The sequence below is a fragment of the Corythoichthys intestinalis genome, chromosome 6, assembly GCF_030265065.1.
Source record: "Corythoichthys intestinalis isolate RoL2023-P3 chromosome 6, ASM3026506v1, whole genome shotgun sequence".
Lineage (NCBI taxonomy): Eukaryota > Metazoa > Chordata > Actinopteri > Syngnathiformes > Syngnathidae > Corythoichthys > Corythoichthys intestinalis.
The window spans coordinates 48,428,466-48,448,411 of NC_080400.1; the positions used below are offsets into that span (position 1 = coordinate 48,428,466).

Genomic DNA, 19,946 nt, shown 5'->3' on the forward strand with positions numbered 1-19,946 from the left:
GTTTTGGAAGAATGCTCTATGGTCAGATGAGACAAAAGTAGAGCTTTTGGGGAAAATGCATTAACATAGAGTTCACAGGAAAAAACAGAGGCCTTCAAAGGAAAGAACACGGTCCCCGCAGTCAAACATCGTGGAGGTTCCCTGATGTTTTGGGGTTGCTTTGCTGCCTCTGGCACTGGACTGCTCGACCGTGTGCATGGCATTATGAAGTCTGAAGACTACCAAAAAAATTTGCAGCATAATGTAGGGCCCAGTGTGAGAAAGCTGGGTCTCCCTCAGAGGTCATGGCACAGCAGGACAATGACCCAAAACACACATCAAAAAGCACTAGAAAATGGTTTGAGAGAAAGCACTGGAGACTTCTGAAGTGGTCAGCAATGAGTCCAGACCTGAATCCCATAGAACACATGTGGAGACATCTGAAAATGGCATTCTGGAGAAGGCACCCTTCAAATCTCAGAGACCTGGAGCAGTTGGCCAAAGAAGAATGGTCTAAAATTCCAGCAGAGCATTGTAAGAACCTCATTGATGGATACCGGAAGCAGTTGCTCGCAGTTATTTTGTCTAAAGGTTGTGCTACCAAATATTAGGCTGAGGGTGCCAATACGTTTGCCCGGCCCATTATTGGAGTTTTGCGTAAAATGATAATAATTTTTTTTCTTCATTATTATTTGTGTTTTTTCATTGCAAGCAAAATAAATGCATACATTACTACCAAAGCATTTGTAATTGCAATCATTTTCTGGGAGAAATTGAGCATTATCTGACAGAATTACAGGGGTGTCACTACTTTTGGCCAGCAGTGTATAGAGCCATATTCAAAGAACCAGGAAATTAATTGATGGCTCAATTTTATTTAAACTGTGCAGAATGGGTAAAAAATACTGCACTGTAAACAGAAGATTAACAAGCTAAAAAAACTTAATAATAATAGCATAATAGCAGATAGCAAGCAACTATCAGGTGCATACACCCACCTACTGTACAAGAGTGTGGAGCACCATCTGAAGGCGCGCTACTCTCAATGTTGGTTTGAATTGGTCAATATGTTGTTGACCTGCCTAATTTTGCTCTTACTCATGTTGCTGCCTCAAGCAGTAAGTTACGCTATAGTTGCATGGGTCTTATCAATTGCGCTGGAGGCATGAAAACGAAACTGAATTGACAATGAGAAAAAAAAAAAAGTAACGTATAACGCAAGCGACAATTTGAGAAGTAGTGGAGTAAAAGTACAGATACGTGCTGTAAAATGTAGAGAAATAAAAGGTAAAAGTACCACTTAATATTTGTACTCAACTAAAGTACAGATAGACAAAAATCTACTTAAGTACAGTAATAAAGTACTTTTACTTTGTTATATTCAGGGGTGCACATAAGTGGTCCGCATGCGCGCATGCGTACTGGACGTAGACAAACGCGCTGGCCCTCAACGGCTTCCATACGCTTTTGCGTACCGATGGCTGACCACTGTATTTGCGGCGGACAAAAGAAAATAACTTCTTAAAATGTCGAAGAGGCAGGCCCCACTGAGTAATTATTTCCGTGTTCCCCCACCCCCGTCAAAAGACAGACAGACGACAGAGACGTCACCGGAGCTACCGGAAAAAAAGGACTTTTGCTGAAAAGTGGCTGCAGGAGGTACCATGGCTAGAAGTAAATGATGCTCGCACGGAAATGCGGTACAAAATGTGCCGTGAGAATCCCAATGTCGCTGATAAGAGCAGCGTATTTTATGTAGGGTCAAAGAATTTCAGCCATCCAAACTTTGAAAAGTACGAAAAAAACAGCATGTGGCAATTAAGCAAACTATCGAAAATCAATGTCAGATAGGACCCCACTCGCCCTATGGACAAGTGGCGGAATAAAGGTAATGAAAACCGCCATGCACTGACAAACGTGTTTTTGTACGCATTTTACAAAGCTTAACATGCACGTTCAATGAGGTCTTATGAGGAGGACATCCCACTTTTACAAAGGCTTGGAGTTAATGTGGGAGCCGCATAATGCCCTTTATTTTGAATTGGTGCTTTTATGTTTATTTCTTTACATTTCACTTTAAAGTAATGGCAACTTCGTTGTGCCAGTTGATGTTAATCAAGCCTTAATTGTTAATGTAATTAATTAAAGTTAATTGGCTCTAAGTAAAGCTTGTCATAATTTTATCGCATCAGGCGGGTCAGGTCTCAAGCTCAATGAGGACCAAGTCACATCTCCAGGTCCTCCTCTGAGAACTTGGGCAAAAAAAATATGTGCACCCCTGGTTATATTCCACCACTGCTCTATGCTAGTCACAGCCCTTTCGGTTATAGGAAGGAGTAGACAGCCTTAATTAGCCTCAAATCATAATAATCATAATAATAAATAAATAAACATGTCCTGCTTCAGTATTTTTTTTGTTGTTTTTTTAAAACTTCATTTCAGCTGTCAAAAGTTTTATAGTGTGGCAGTGGAAATAATGATACAACTGCTAAAATAACAATGGAATTCATCAGAAATTGATCTTTTAATTTCGATTCATGACTTTGACCTTGCTTAAGCTAATCTATCAACAGTAGTTCCATGTGTTTGTCGTGGAAATGTTTACACTGCAGCATGTTGACAGTTTTTTTTTCCAGTGTCATTGCGCGCCTTGACAGTTGTGTCAATATAAAACAATGAGGTCTAACTACAGTTTATCACAATGATAATGATACTGATGATGAGAGGAACGTTTTTTTTTTTCTCCCCCCCGTTACCAGTTTAGCAGGTGTCCGATCGTACAAAGCAGTGAGTGAGCAGTCAGTAGGTCTGAATGAAACCACTTTCCACCTCCCAGTCTGTGTAGTCAGGTGATATCTTAACTTACACAACTTTGTGTGTGTTTGCAGTCTGAATTAGTGCTCTCCTCTGTCACTAATCCTTATTCGGTGCTTTTTCTTTTGATGATAACTTGCAGTCATGTGTACACAGAAGATGTTGGCCTCATCTTTGCATGAGAAATTGTAGGAGGCCTAGTGAGATTCTGCCTACAGATAATGTGATGTTGTCTGTGCGTACCTGTTTAAATGTGCCCTTAGCATTGATTAGGTGGTAGACCATGTAAACAGGCACACAGATTAACGAGGACACCCCAATACTGTAGCCAAGGGCAGTGGTCCAAGGTGGATACTGGTAGTCAAATAATTTCACCTCAGGAGGGAAGGCCAGAAAGCTGATGATGATGAACTGTAAAAAAAAAACAAAAAAAAAAAACAAGATGAATTAAACGTGTGTGGATCTCTTGCCGCGAGCGCACCAAGTTAAAAAACACATAAGCTACGAAGCTACTATTTATAGTAGGCAGTGCTACTACAGTAGCTGATCTCAGGAAGGGAAGCATGGTGCAGGGGCGTAAGAGAAACAAGGGTAGAGGAACATGTTGTGATAGTGTCTCACCAGGAGAAAGCTTGGGCAAATAGCGACCCAGCAGATCCTCCAGAAGCATCCCGGGTAGAAACCAAGCATGACCTGGATGTCATTGCAGAAACGAGTGGTACCTGAAAGACGCAAAACACACACATTCTCATTATTGTCATCTGTGCACAAAAACATGTGATGTTTAATGTCATAAAATGCCCCCCCCTCCCACCGCCAGCAACGTCCCAACTAACCGTAGAACCAAGAAACAGCAATGACTTCAAGCAGCACCACAGTGATAACTGCAGGGCCCGTGGCGTATTCCTCAAACAACTTCACCACAAAAGCTCCTCCCTGGTTCAAGAAGAAAATAAACAGTCTTAGAAAAATCCTCCTTCCTAGCAGTCCTTTAGCCACACATGATCATGGTGACGGTAGACGTACAGCCAGCTGTGAATTACTCCCTTACCTTAATTCAGGGCTGGAGATATAGGAATTACTAGTTAAATCGGATTTCCATGTAATTAGGGTGTAACAAAATATCGAAATGGTGACATATCGTGATACTTTGTATCCCAAAAGGTTATCGATATGCTCTTGCCAAGAATTGAGATATCGTTTTATAAAAGTGTCAATGTCTAAGAAAAAATAAATAAAAAGGAATCAACAAGTTGCTACCAAAATCTTCCACCATAACAGTCTCTCAGTTAACTCTAAGGCTGCATTGACGGTGCACGACGCCCAATCCTTTTAGACTGGGGGGTTTTCAGGGACTTTACAGGTCACTTGTGGTTCATTTTAGGGCATTTACAGTGGGGCAAATAAGTATTTAGTCAACCACTAATTGTGCAAGTTCTCCCACTTGAAAATATTAGAGAGGCCTTTAATTGTCAACATGGGTAAACCTCAACCGTGAGAGACAGGATGTGGAAACCCCCCCCCAGAAAATCACAGTTCGATTTTTAAAATAATTTATTTGCCAATCATGGTGGAAAATAAGTATTTGGTCAATACCAAAAGTTCATCTCAATACTTTGCCCTGGCTGTGTGTTTGGGATCATTGTCATGCTGAAAGACCCAGCCACGTCTCATCTTCAAAGCCCTTGCTGATGGAAGGAGATTTTCACTAAAAATCTCTCGATACATGGCCCCATTCATTCTTTCCTTTACACAGATAAGTCGCCCTGGTCCCTTTGCAGAAAAACAGCCCCAAAGCATGATGTTTCCACCCCCATGCTTCACAGTGGGTATGGTGTTCTTCAGATGCAATTCAGTATTCTTTCTCCTCCAAACACCAGAACCTGTGTTTCTACCAAAAAGTACTATTTTGGTTTCATCTGACCATAACACATTCTCCCAGTCCTCTTCTGGATCATCCAAATGCTCTCTAGCGAACCGCAGACGGGCCTGGATGTGTACTTTCTTCAGCAGGGGGACACGTCTGGCAGTGCAGGATTTGAGTCCCTGGCGGCGCATTATGTTACTGATAGTAGCCTTTGTTACTGTGATCCCAGCTCTCTGTAGGTCATTTACTAGGTCCCCCCGTGTGGTTCTGGGATTTTTGGGATTTCAATTTCTTGTTATTTTGACGCCGCGGGGTGAGATCTTGCATGGAGCCTCAGATCGAGGGACAGTATCACTGGTCTTGTATGTCTTCCATTTTCTAATAATTGCTCCCACAGTTGATTTCTTTGCACCAAGCGTTTTAACTATTGCAGATTCAGTCTTCCCAGCCTGGTGTAGGTCTACAATTTTGTCTCTGGTGTCGTTCGACAGCTCTTTGGTCTTGGCCATAGTGGAGTTTGGAGTGTGACTGACTGAGATTGTGGACAAGTGTCTTTTATACCGATAATGAGTTAAAACAGGTGCCATTAATACAGGTAACGAGTGGAGCCTCGTCAGACCTTGTTAGACGTTGACAGCCAGAAATCTTGCTTGTTTGTAGGTGACCAAATACTTATTTTCCACTCTAATTTGAAAATAAATTCTTTAAAAATAAAAAAAATGCGATTTTCTGTTATTGTTTTTTTTCCACATTCTGTCTCTCATGGTTGAAGTTTACCCATGTTGACAATTACAGACCTCTCTAATCTTTTCAAGTAGGAGAACTTGCACAATTGGTGGTTGACTAAATACTTATTAGCCCCACTGTATAGGTCATTTCCCTTTGAGTTTGAGTCACTGCCTATTCATTTGGGTGATTCCCAGGTCACTTCCTGTTCTGTAACTCTAAGTCAACAGGAAGTGACCCATAAAATACCCCCAAATCAACAGGAAGTAAATGAAGATCAACAGGTAAATTACCTTAAATGGCCAAAAATTACCTCATCGCCTGGCAATGGCTGCCACTGACGGCCATAGACGTTCAATCTGTTTGAAGTGGGAGGGTAACAGCGAATGAACATTCATTTATTCGCTGTCACTCTCCCATTTCAAATGGATTGGACATCTACTAGTGATAAACTCATTCCAATTCACAGCAGAAGCTTGTTTTTCTCTTTATTAGTTGTTGGTCAGAAAATCATTCTAGGATATTGTACAAATGTATCGATAATCGTCGTATCGCCATATCGTCAGATCATCGTTATTGTGAGCTTTGTATCGCAAATCGTATCGTGAGGTACCAAGAGGTTCTCACTCCTACATGTAATTGTAAACTGCAGCTAATTACAGCAGCACTAGCAGCAGCACACAAAGTAGCATTATCTATAGTTAGAATTTGTAGAAATAGCACTCACAGTGTGTGAAATGCAAAGGAATTAAATGATTTGTTGATAAATCACAGCAATGACATAGAATTTTCCAGATGGGCGGGGAAGAAATCACACTTTTTCCTCATTCAAATTTAAGGATATTCAAAGCCACAAAATCCGAAAACGGTCCAATAAGTTGAGACATTTGCCTTTCAAAAGTTTTTCGTTTTTACCGCAGACAGCTAGCTTGGAACTTAAGCAAACAGTGAAGTGAATGTTTCTGAGGTTAGAGTTCATTTAAACCATTATGCAATCTTGTATTTACAGTATATGGTGTATGTATTTGGGACTGCCATTTCAGCAATGTGATTGTTTTTAGAGGCTACATTGTAATGTAGTTTGATCTCAAACAACTTAATAATAATTTGACTTACATATGTGAGGGTGGAGAGGGCCCCAAGGTAGCAGACGCAAACAAGGCCAAGGACAAAACACTCTCGTCTCCTAACCAGGACATTGGGGAATTCATCAAGCATGGCAGTGATCACCCCCTCCAACCCTGCAAACTGGAGAAGGTAACAATAAATTGCATTGGACACGAATTTACAATTCAATTATATGCATTATTTCCATTCATCAGTGCATTTATTTATACCAAAGGTCCTCACAGCATTGTTGCATTTTGAAAGAAACATCAGCACACCATTCATTATCACATGTAACACCTATACTGACAATTTTGTGTGTTCAGTTAACCTAACATCGGTATGTTTGGAATGTAGATAAAAACTAGTGAAGAAAACATTGCAACCATGCACTGAGCCAGGACTCAAACCTGAAAATTCCACACTTGCAGTGATAGCAATGGACATTTAACTGCCTAAATTATTGGAATATTTTTGAAGTTCTGAAAAAGGGACGGAAACTATTTTTTCTTGATCCGGGAGTCTTGGTAGAGTGAAGGTTTTGACGTGCTAGAAAATTATACATACAGTGGTATGAAAAGGTATCTGAACCTTTAGGGATTTCTCACATTTCTGCATAAAATCACCATCAAATGTGATCTGATCTTTGTCAAAGTCACACAGATGAAAAAAACAGTGTCTGCTTTAACTAAATCCACCCAAACATTTATAGGTCTTCATATTTAATAAGATAGTATGCAAACAATGACAGAACGGGGAACAATAAGTAAGTGAACCATCACATTTAAATATTGTGCCCCCCGCTTGGCAGCAATAACTTCAACCAGACGCTTGCTGTGGCTGCAGATCAGTCTGACACATCGATCAGGACTAATCTTGGCATGAATTGCTGTCTTTAGGTCATGCCATAGCATCTCAATGGGGTTCAAGTCTGGACTTTTACTTGGCCATTCCAGATCGTGTATTGTTTTTCTTCTGAAACCATTTTGAAGGTGATTTACTTCTGTGTTTTGGATCATTGTTGCAGCATCCATTCTCTTTTTAGCTTTAACTGTCAGACAGACGGCCTCAGGTTTTCCTGCAAAACTTCCTGATAAACTTTTGAATTTGTTCTTCCATTAATGATTGCAAGTTGTCCAGGCCCTGAGGTAGAAGAACAGCCCCAAATCATGATGCTCACTTTACCATGCTTCACGGCGGGGATGAGGTGTTAATGTTGGTGAGCTGTTCCATTTTTCCTTCACCCATGACATTGTGTGTTACTTCCAAACCAACTTTGGTTTCATCAGTCCACAAAATATTTTGCCAAAACTTCTGTGGAGTGTCAAAGGGCCTTTTTGCGAACATTAAACTAGCAACAATGTGTTTTTTGAAAGCAGTGGTGTCCTCCGATGAGTAACTCCCATAAACACCATTTTTGGCCATCGTTTTACATACAGTGGCCTCCATAATTATTGGCACCTCTCAAAAAGATTTTTTTTAGCTTCTAATAATTTTTTAAAATTCAAATAATATGGGACCTTAATGAAAAAAAAAAGAGAAAAATCCAACATTCAATACAAGTGCATTCATTCATTGGGGAAAAAATCCCACATAAAGAAAAAAATATTTGACATCGAATAATGTGCGTCACAATTATTAGCACCCCTGGTGTTAATACTTTGTACAACCCCCTTTTGCCAACAAAACAAGGTCTGGGGACTGAGATGGCCATCGGAGGAGCTTGATTTTGTGTCTGGTGAACCATTTCTGTGTAGATTTGGCCATATGTTTAGGGTCATTGTCTTGCTGAAAGACCCAGTGACCACCCATCTTCAGCTTTCGGGCAGAGGGCAACAGATTTTGATTTAAAATGTCCTGGTATTTCAAAGCATTCATGATGCCATGCACCCTAACAAGGTTGGAAGCGAAACAGCCCCACAGCATCACTGACCCACACCCATACTTCATAGTGGGTATGAGGTGCTTTTCAGCATGCGCATCTTTCGTGGCACGCCAGACCCACTTAGAGTGTTTGTTGCCAAAAAGCTCAATCTTGGTCTCATCTGACCAAAGCACACACGATCCCAGTTGAAGCCTAAGGACCGTGTGTATTTTTGTGTGAGTGGTCACTGGGTCTTTCAGCAAGACAATGACCCTAAACGTATGGCCAAATCTACACAGAAATGGTTCACCAGACACAAAATCAAGCTCCTCTCATGGCCATCTCAGTCCCCAGATCTTGTTTTGTGGCAAAAGGGGGTTGTACAAAGTATTAACACCAGGGGTATTAATAATTGTGACACACATTATTTGATGTCAAATAATTTTTTCTTTACGTGGGATTTTTTCCCCACTGAATGAATGCACTTGTATTGAAGGTTGGATTTTTCTCTTTTTTTCCATTAAGGTCCCATATTATTTGAATTTTAAAAAAATTATTAGAAGCTAAAAAAATGCATCTTTTTCAGGGGTGCCAATAATTATGGAGGGCACTGTATAGTTGATGTGTGCACAGAGATACTGGACTGCCAGTGATTTGTGTAAGTCTTTATCAAACACTCTAGGGTTCTTTTTTACCTCTCTGAGTATTCTGCGCGGAACTCTTGGCATCATCTTTGGTGGACGGTGACTCCTTGGGAGAGAAGCACCAGTGGCAAACTCTCTCCATTTGTAGACAACTTCTCTGATTGTCCATTGATGAACATCCAGACTTTAGAGCTGGTTTTGTACCCTTTCACAGCTTTATAGAAATCAACAATCGTTGATCACAGGTCTTCAGACAGCTCTTTTTCGACTGAGCCATGATGCACATCAGGCAATGCTTCTCATCAAGACATTTCTTACCAGGTGTGTATTTTTTAGTGGGCAGGGAAGCTTTAAACCACTCATCAGTGATTGGCCTCACACCTGACTTAAAATGTTTGGTAAAATTGGTTTCAATTGCTCCTTAAATCTTCTTAGGCAGAGGGTTCACTTACTTATATTCACCTTCTGTCAATGTTTGCATGCTATCCTCATTAAAATATGAAAACCTATATATGTATGGGTGGTTTTGGTTAAAGCACTGTAGTTTCATCTGTGTGATTTTGACAAGGATCAGATCACATTTGATGGTAATTTTATGCAGAAATGTGAGAGATTCCAAAAGGTTCAGATACTTTTTCATACCATTGTACGTAAAACTAGGGATGTCCCAATCCAATCACATGATCAGAAATTGAGCTGATTGCGCCATATTTCGGAGGATCGGAATCAAGGGAAAAGGATCGGGTTTTTAAATAAAAATATTTATGTTTTTCTGCTTCATGCTCATACAGCACCACAACCTCTCACACTCCCTCCTGCTAAGCAGTGCGGCCAAACTGTCCAGCTTGCGTTCGGTACTTAAAGTTAACGATGACTGCCAGGTTTTTAGCTTTGATCTTGCCAAAGAAGCTTGGTAGCTCTACGATCAACAGCACAAATCTGTCAATCATCGTTAAACTTGCATAAGTGTGCAGTGGCAACTCATTGTGTCAGTGAGAGCCTGTTCTCTGCAGGGTGAGTGGACTCACTCAATGAAGCATTTATTAAAGACAAGCATTTTTCTACATTATCCTAGTTTTAAAATAATTCACATTGTGAAGGCGGTATGATGGGACAGTAACATGTTGGCGACTTTTGTGCAAAAAAAAAAAAAAAAAAATTATCTGTTTGAGACTATCGGCAGATTCTCAAAATCAGATGACTCTGACTCTAGTGCAAAAATATGCGATCGGGACATCCTTACACAAAACACCACCTAAAATAGTAGGACAAACAAGGAAACAAAATAGTTTATAATCAAAACCGAAGAATTTGAAAGAAAATAATCGTCCATGTCCTCCTTTGCTTCTCTCCAACTTTGTTCCTCAATAAAGGAATACATTTTTAAAAAATGAATTTTTATGAATTAGCCGATTGCGGACTGCTTGACAGCAACATGGTAGCAAACATGTCTGTACTGTACAACAGTAATAACAGTGGGTCAACCTCTCTTTGGAGGCAAAAAAATAATGTGACAAATTCAGAATTTGAGCGATGTCTTAGACAAAAGCTTAAAAGAACTGGAGGTTTCCTTAAATTGAGGGCATAAGATAGGTTTACATTACACCAAACATCATAGTATTTTGAAGTAATATCCCCATCAATGAAAAGGAGGGGACAGCATCTCTGAAGTAGATTCTACACTGATTATCAGCATGCAATAAGAGCGCCACAGGTCTCTAAAGCTGGCTTTTCGGGCACAGATGAACACAAGCTTATTGGGAAAAGATCACCGCAGTGATATAAGGGCACGGCTACATTGTTTTGTTTGCTATTAAACATAAGTCAGAGCGAGTTTGAAATACCCAAACAAGTCAAAGAGAAAATGCTATGTGTACAGTGTATCACAAAAGTGAGTTAACCCCTCGCATTTCTGCAGATATTTAAGTATATCTTTTCATGGGACAACACTGACAAAATGACACTTTGACAGAATAGTCTGTGTGCATCTTATATAAAAGAGTTAATAAATAACTCAAAATATACTAGTAGCCATTAATATCTAAACCCCTTGCAACAAAAGTGAGTACACCGCATGGGAATTACGTACATCCCTAAATGTCCAAATTGAGTACTGCTTGTCATTTTCCCTCTAAAATGTCATGTGACTCGTTACAGGAGTGCTGTCAGCATTGCTGCAGAGACTGAAGAGGTGGGGGGTCAGCCTGTTAGTGCTCAGACCATACGCCGCACCCTACATCAAATTGTGTGCATGGCTGTCACCCCAGGAGGAAGCCGCTACTGAAGACTGTAACCAAGAAAGCCCGCCCATCTCATCAGACCATAGGACATGATTCCAGTAATCCATGTGCTTTTGACATGTCTTCAGCAAACTGTTTGCGGGCTTTCTCTTGTACAGTCTTCAGAAGAGGCTTCCTCCTGAGGTGACAGCCATGCACACCAATTTTGATGTAGAGTGTGGCGTATGGTCTGAGCACTAACAGGCTGACCCCCCCCCCCCCCCCCCACTCCTCTTTAATCTCTGCAGCAATGCTGACAGCACTCCTGTAACAAATCACATGACATTTTGGAGGGAAAATGACAAGCAGTACTCAATTTTGACATTTTGGGATGTACGTAGTTCCCATGCAGTGTACTCACTTTTGTTGCCAGGGGTTTGGACATTAATGGCTATATTTTGAGTTATTTTGAGGGGAAAATAAATTAACTCTATTATATAAGCTGCACACAGACTACTTTTCATTGTGTCAAAGTGTCATTTTGTCAGTGTTGTCCCATTAAAAGATATACTTAGATATCTGCAGAAATGTGAGGGGTGTACTCACTTTTGTGATACACTGTATATACAGTGTGGCTGTGCTGATATCAAATGCATTTTGTGGTTTTTGGGGGGCGTAATGTATGACTGACACATTCATCACAAAGAACATTGACTCACAAGAACAATGAGTTAACTTACTGTGCTGTCCAGACCCAACATAATGATCATGAGGAAGAAGATTATTGCAAAGAAGGTTGCAGCAGGCATGTTTGCAATGGCTTCTGCATAAATGATGAAAAGCAGACTGGGTCCTTGACAGAAAAAAATAGACAAGCAGGTTTAGGGAGATTGCTGTCAATTACTGCAAGCACAGTGTATTGCGCAGTAACGATGTTTTGACCTTTCACTAAGTCAATTTTGGGGCAAAATGCAGGTCATTTAGAAGGATTTCTTTTCCTGACATTGTGATGTTGGGTAGAGATGGTCATTGATGAAAGAAATTTCTTACCAGCATCCTTGGCAACAGCATCCACATCCTGCTGCCTCATCTCAGCCATGTAACCCAGTACAGTAAAAATCACAAACCCAGACAAAAAACTGGTGAGGCAGTTCACTGAGCTGGTTACCAAAGCGTCTCTAAAATCGGAAGAGAAGACACTTGAATGTTGGATAGCTTATAACATGAATTTTAATTTGAATCTGAAGGATGTTGTTTCAACTTTTCACTTGTACCATCAGTTTTTTCACATGAACTCACTTGTAGCAGTTGTTGTGAAATGGATTGTAGCTGGCAAAGGCAAGGAGAACTCCGAAGCCCGGACCCAGAGAGAAGAAAATCTGGGCTGCGGCATCGATCCACACCTAAGAACAAATAACAGTAGTTTGTGGAAACTAACAAAAGTTTATTCATTTATAAACTGCTAAATCTGTGATATTGGCATTTTTTCCTTTGGGTTGGAAAACAAATACACTTAACTTCACCAGCTTTGAGTTATTATAAACTGTACATGAATGCATGAAACTACAACACGGAATGAAAAAAAGTTGTTTTGACAGAAATTGAAGAGTCATGCAAAATAGACATCTAAAAAAAAAAAAAAAAAAAGAATAACAAAAATAAACTTAAAGCTTCTGAACTTGCCACACAAACATTTCAAGGATCTTTGTGTTAAGTTTTATTTTTATTTCATTTTTCAGTGACACACATTTTATTCATTCTTGTGATCGTCTTTTTTTTTTGACATCGAGTTCATTTGATGCATTAATATCTGAAGGAAATAAAATAATTACAGATGCAAATAAATTATTTAAAAAAATAAAAATTAAAAAAAAAAGGGTCTTCCCCATCTTATTTTCAAATGTTTTGGTCCCTTTGTCCCTTGAAAAATTAAATGTGCCCCTTGAGCTCAAAATTTCCACCCTCGACTGAGTTCAACATCATAGACGCGATGCTAGTATATGTCAGGGAGGCAGACAGGCATACAAATTATACATTGTACAAGAACATTCTTTCAGGTGGTTTTGGTTCAAGATGTATCATGCTGCTACATCTGTATAATCCGAGTCAGGCTGCCTGGATGAGGGTGTCTGGTAGGGCTGGAACTAACGATTATCTTAATAATTGCTTAACCGGACGATTAACTAAACGATTAAACTGATGTTACTTTTTTCAGTTACTTTCACAATTTAACTTGAAGTTGATTTAGGCATGTTTTATGTAACAATGAAGACAAAATGGATGACAGTTTCCTTAAAAAAATATTTTATTACAGCTTCCTGACTTAACTGTAGTCTACAAATGTACTGTTTTAAGCACATAAAACTTGTTATAGTTTTTAATGAATGTTCTCAGTATAAGACATATCAAGAATTTGTCATTACACAAATCACAAAATGTCCTGTTCATTCAAATACAAAAAATGCAGATTTTTTTTTTTTCCTGTGGGCAAAGTGCTGATATAAATTGTGTCAATGACTCGTTTATTTCAACAACTAAACTAAACAACAAAATCGAATAAGGAGGAGGCAAACTGTAATGAATCAGTTTTCTTTATCAAACCGTTGTTCGATACTATCCAATTTCAAAGCACACTCTCGTATGACAATTTACAGTTTGAATGAGTGTGTGCTGAAATGAGACTGAAGAAGACAGAGAAGCTGTTATATTAATGGGTTTATACGTGAGGATTCTTTATAAAAAGAAATAAGACAATTTATACTCTAAAAATAACTCAAGTGCTAATACGCTTCTCCAAAACACAATGCAAACTGACACTTAAGTCATTGATGAGCATAATCGCTAACTATCTTAGCGCTCCATGCTAAGTAATAATTTTTCATCAAGAAAGAATACAAACAATACAATTAGCTTCATTTCAAACCCTCTGACAGAGGCACACTGGCTCTAACAACACACACGACTCAAGATAATCTCTTGTGTAAATATTATTGATTCAGCAACTAAACCTGAGTGTAGCAGTGAACTCATTTTCTCTCTCTTGCGCTCACTGAAAAAATCACTGGCATGAGCGCAGCCTCTTTTACACACAAACAAGGACCCTAACCAATCTGCTCATAGCTGCCTGCAAAAATCAATTATCAAATTTGTTGGCAACTAATTAATTAATCAATTTAGTTGATTAGTTGTTGCAGCCTTAGTGTCTCGTGATCAGAGACCCCCCTGTAGACCATGAAAAATTGTACATTACATTTAATAATTTAAAATGCATCAGTCTAAACTGATAATCTGAAGTTTTGCCATATTCTTGATGAAGTAAAAATTATACTGTTCTTACTGTGGTGCTGAGAAGTTTCTCCCAATCAGGTTTGAGATAGAAGACCACACCTCTCCAGGCACCAGGTAGAGTGGCCCCACGGATGAGGAGCACCAGGAGGACCAAGTAAGGGAAGGTTGCTGTTACCCAGACCACCTACAACAAACATAAGAACCTGATGTATGTTTTTGTTTTTGTTTAAATATTACTTTGTTTTTTTATAACGTTTACAGTGGGGAGAACAAGTATTTGATACACTGCAGATTTTGCTGGTTTTCCCACTTGCAAGCCATGTAGAAGTCTGTAATTTGTATCATAAGTTCTCTTCAACTGTGAGGGATGGAATCTAATACAAAAATCCAGAAAATCACAATGTATAATTTTTAAAAAATAAATATGTATTTAACTGCATGAAATAAGTATTTGACACATTACCAACTAGTAAATATTTCGGCTCTTAGTTCTTTTTTAAGAACCCCTCCTGTTCTCCACTCATTACCGGTAGTAACTGCACCTGTTTGAACTTGTTACCTGTATAAAAGACACCTGGTCACCTGCTCAAACAAACAAACTCCAACCACTCCACAATGGCCAAGACCAAAGAGCTGTGTAAGGACATCAGGGATAAAATAATAGACCAGCACAAGGCTGGGATGGGCTACAGGAAAATAAGCAAGCAGCTTGGTGAGAAGGTAACAACTGTTGGAGCGATTATTAGAAAATGGAAGAAGTTCAAGTTGATGGTCAATCTGCCTCGTTCTGGGGCTCCACGCAAGATCTCACCTCGTGGGGCATCACTGATCATGAGGAAGGTGAGGGATCAGCCCAGAACTACACGGCAGGACCTGGTCAATGACCTGAAGAGAGCTGGAACCACAGTCTCGAAGAAAACCATCGGAAACATCGCAAGGTCCCACTGCTGAAGCCAGTGCATGTCCAGACGCTGACCATCTGGATGATCCAGAGGAGCAATGGGAGAAGGTCATGTGGTCGGATGAGACCAAAATTAAACTTTTTGGTCTAAACTCTGCTCGTCGTGTTTGGAGGAAAAAGAAGGATGAGTACAACCCCAAGAACACCATCCCAACCGTGAAACATGGAGGAGGAAACATTGTTTTTTGGGGCTGCTTCTCTGCCAAGGGTACAAGACGACTGCACCGTATTGAGGGGAGGATGGATAGGGCTATGTATCGCCAGATCTTGGCTGACAACCTCGTTCCTTCAGTGAGAGCCCTGAAGATGGGTCGTGGCTGGGTCTTCCAGCATGACAACGACCCAAAGCACACAGCCAAGGCAACTAAACAGTGGCTCGGTAAGAAGCATCTTAAGGTCCTGGAGTGGCCTTACCAGTCACCAGATCTGAACCCTATAGAAAATCTATGGAGGGAGCTGAAGTCCGTGTTGCCCGGCAGCAGCCCCGAAACCTGAAGGCTCTGGAGGAGATCTGCATGGAGGAGTGGGCCAAAATCCCTGCTGCAGTGTGTGCAAACCTTGTCAAGGACTACAGGAAACGTTTGGTATCTGTAATAGCAAACAAAAGTTTCTGTACGAAATATTAAGTTAGATTTTTGTGATGTATCAAATACTTATTTCATGCAATTAAATGCAAATTTATTATTTAAAAACTATACAATGTGATTTTCTGGATTTTTGTATTAGATTCCGTCCCTCACAGTTGAAGAGAACTTATGATACAAATTACAGACCTCTACATGGCTTGCAAGTGGGAAAACCAGCAAAGTCGGCAGTGTATCAGATACGTGTTCTCCCCACTGTATGTGTACGCTAATGAGTATTTGAAGTGTGTGACGTCACTAAATTGAGATGAAATTGAATCCAGTGAAGCTGCTAAAAAAAGACTTTCAGGTCTGGTCTGTGGTCTCATTGGCTTAACTGTTGAACAACACAACATTCCCGTTTAACCAACTTGTAAAACAGCAATGATGAATGATGAGTGCATATGTGATGCCCATTCTCCTCAATCCAACCATGCATCAATCCATTCTGAGTAACGCCCTTTACTCATTAGCCTGGTTACCTTTCCAGATGTCTTGACTCCCTTCCAGATGCTGAAGTAGACAATGGTGAAGATGAAGAGCAAGCAAAGGGCCAGCTGCCAGCTGATGGAACCCAGCTGGTGTAGACCCGAAGAGAGGTGGACCTGCAAGACGTGTCGACTGGAAGGAGGATAGTTAGGATGTAAATAAAAAGGCACAAATGGGAGAAAAAACGCCACAATGCCAACTGAGGAAAAAGAATATTGATTCAGGGGACAGAGGATAGCATACAATATACAGTGGAATTCAAAAAGTATCTGAACCTTTTGGAATTTCTCACATTTCTGCATGAAATCCCCATCAAATGTGATCTGAGATCTGTCAAAATCACAGATGTGATGGCTTGTGTGCATCATGGCTCAGTCAAAAGAGCTGTCTGAAGACCTGCGATCAAGGATTGTTGATTTGTATAAAGCTGTGAAAGGATACAAAACCAGCTCTAAAAGTCTGGATGTTCATCAATCGACAATCAGAGAAATTGACTACAAGTGGAGAGAGTTTGGAAATGGTGCTTCTCTACCAAGGAGTGGCCGTCCACCATAGATGATGCTAAGAGTTCAGCGCAGAATACTCAGAGAGGTAAAAAAAGAACCCTAGAGTGTATGCTAAAGACTTACAGAAATCACTGGCACAGTCCAATATCTCTGTGCACACATCTACGAGGACTCAACAGGGGAAACCACTGCTGTCTAAAAAAAACATTGTTGCTTGTTTAATGTTCACAAAAAGGCACTTGGATACTCCACAGCAGTTTTGGCAAAATGTTTTGTGAACTGATGAAACCAAATTTGAATTTTTTGGGAGTAACACACAACGTCATGTGTGGAGGAAAAATGGAACAGCTCACTAACATAAACACCTCATCCCCACTGTGAAGCATGAAGGAGGGAGCATCATGATTTGGGGGTGTTTTACTGCCTCAGGGCCTGGACAATTTGCAATCATTAATGGAAGGACGAATTCAAAACTTTATCAGGATGTTTTGCAGGAAAACCCGAGGCCATCTGTCACTCAGTTGAAGCTAAAAGAAGGATGGATGCTGCAACAAGACAATGATCCAAAACACAGAAGTAAATCAACTTCAGAATGGTTTCAAAAGAACAAAGTACACGTTCTGGAGTGGCCATGTCAACGTCCAGACTTGATCCCCATTGAGATGCTGTGGCATGACCTAAAGACAGCGATTCATGCCAGACATCCCAGGAATCTGACTGAACTACAGCAGTTTTGCAGCGAAGAATGGGCCAAGATTAGTCCTGATAGATGTGCTAGACTGATTTGCAGCTACAGGAAGCGTCTGGTTGAAGTTATTGCTTTCCAAGGGAGGCCACAAATATTAAATGTCAAGGGTCACTAACGTATTTTTCCCCCTTCTGTCATTGTTTGCATACTATCCTCATTAAAATATGAAAACATATAAATGTTTGGGTGGTTTAAGTTAAAGCTGACACCGTTTTTTCATCTGTGCGATTTTGACAAAGATCAGATCACATTTGATGGTGATTTTATGCAGAAAAGTTAGAAATTCCAAAAGGTTTTGCATACCAATGTAAGTAGTTACATTAAAAACTTCAATTGAAATCACAGGTATTTAAACATGTATACAAATACAGTAGTATTTCTATGACCAATTTCGAAGAAGAGTGAAAGCTTGTGAAAAATGTGTGTTGAGCTATGTAACGGTTCTTCTTGATTGCAAAATAACATTGATAATTCAGCAAATAGTCTTGATGTCTTGAGTCTAATAGGATTGAATGATTTTGAATACAGTTAGATTATTACCCTCCTGTCAATGGCTTTCCCATCCCACTTACATGCACTTACGTATAGAACTCCTCGGCAGGAGAGGTGGAAGAGTTGGACCAAGAAACATTCTGGTCGGTGGACATGTAGCTGTGACAGTTGCCTGTGTTCCAGCTGTTAGAGCAGGTGGTCCAAGGAAGGGTGGACTGGAACGATGACAATAGGTAGTACAATGCCCAGGCCATGATGGTGTTGTAATAGAAGGCAATGTAGAGGGCTATGATGCAGATAGCAAAACCTATACCTGGATGAAGGAACCAAATAGCTGTTAGAAGCTTTTTTGTGTTTAATCAGATCAGTGTCCCTTTCAAACTGGCAGCTCAAGCAGCTGACATTTTTCAGTTTCACACAATTTACATATGATCCAATTTCCAAACAGCTGCCATCTGGCTTGGAAATGTGACGATTTCCATAAGTCAAACATCACTTTAAAAGTTCAAGAAGAATTCAGAGTTGATGGACTTGGCAGATTAAAGAATTTGCAGAGATTGACACATGCATTCCTTCCCAACATTTTCCTTTTCTAGCCAATTCTCATATGTTGTAACCACCCCACGCGCCTCTCCGCCCAATTTCAAGCGCTTTCAAAACTAATTTTCCCATCTGCCCTTACCTTTGAAGATGGGGCAGATGTGTTTCCAAATGGAGATGCAGCCATTGCGGTGGAATTGGCCGAGAGCGAGCTCCATGTAGAAGAGAGGCACACCTCCAAAGACCGCCATTAATAGGTAGGGAAGCAAAAAGGCACCTGAAGTGAAAACGTGGGGGAGAGAGGGTTAAAAAATATATATTGGGATTGATAAGGAAACTAGAAAACAGCAATATGACATAAGTTGATTTCACATATACACAAGTCAAATATAATTCTGAAATCTCATTGCAGGATTGTCAATTCAAAACATAAGATACCCCAGCACAACATCATGACAATCCATCAAATTGTTTTTTTATTGGTTCCTCCAGGTGACTTCAAAAGGCTGACTATACACTGAACTTGTCACCAGTGCGGAATTAGATGATTTTTCGCACTCAAATTTACCCACACTGCACTCACCAAATGTACCACTACATAGTCATGATTGGCATTTTACAGGTTTTGTTTTGCATCACATTATATCATACAAACGTCTATATTCTATGAAAACGCGTACAAGGCACTATCTTTATTTGTTTTGTTGTTTTTGAATGTCATTAGAAAATGAATGAAGCAACATAGCATTTTAGCGGTTAGTATCCAAGTCTCGCACTTCAGAGGTTCTGCGCTCGAAAGTTTTTTTCCCCTTAGGGTTCCTCTTACACCCACATTTCGAAAAGATACACAAATTTGAATCTGAATTACTGTCTACAGCACTTGCCCTGAAATTGGCCGGCGACCAGTGTAAGACGCACCCTTCGTCTTGAACAAAGTCAGCTGGAAAATACCCCCAGATCCCCCGCGGCAATAATGAGCACAAGCGCTATAGAAAACACATAGATGAATAAAAAGGGAGCAAAAGAAGGAATAATGACCACAAACAGTCATGGTACTAACATGGTGCTCTTAGCATTAC

At 40.1% G+C, this 19,946-nt stretch overlaps 1 protein-coding gene across 3 annotated transcripts in view; it reads right to left on the reverse strand.

Annotated features, from left to right (window-relative positions):
• Nucleotides 1-19,946, reverse strand: part of slc6a4a (solute carrier family 6 member 4a) — a 44,095-nt gene that overhangs the window by 3,372 nt on the left and 20,777 nt on the right. For all 3 annotated transcript variants that reach the window (XM_057839926.1, XM_057839925.1, XM_057839927.1), the window contains exons 3-13: nt 19,010-19,144; nt 18,418-18,640; nt 16,575-16,713; nt 14,558-14,692; nt 12,520-12,623; nt 12,271-12,398; nt 11,961-12,073; nt 6,503-6,634; nt 3,630-3,729; nt 3,415-3,515; nt 3,037-3,204 (exon numbers count right to left, since the gene is read on the reverse strand). In XM_057839926.1, the coding sequence (XP_057695909.1) occupies nt 3,037-3,204; nt 3,415-3,515; nt 3,630-3,729; nt 6,503-6,634; nt 11,961-12,073; nt 12,271-12,398; nt 12,520-12,623; nt 14,558-14,692; nt 16,575-16,713; nt 18,418-18,640; nt 19,010-19,144 (1,478 nt within the window). The remainder of the gene's footprint in view (nt 1-3,036; nt 3,205-3,414; nt 3,516-3,629; nt 3,730-6,502; nt 6,635-11,960; nt 12,074-12,270; nt 12,399-12,519; nt 12,624-14,557; nt 14,693-16,574; nt 16,714-18,417; nt 18,641-19,009; nt 19,145-19,946) is intronic.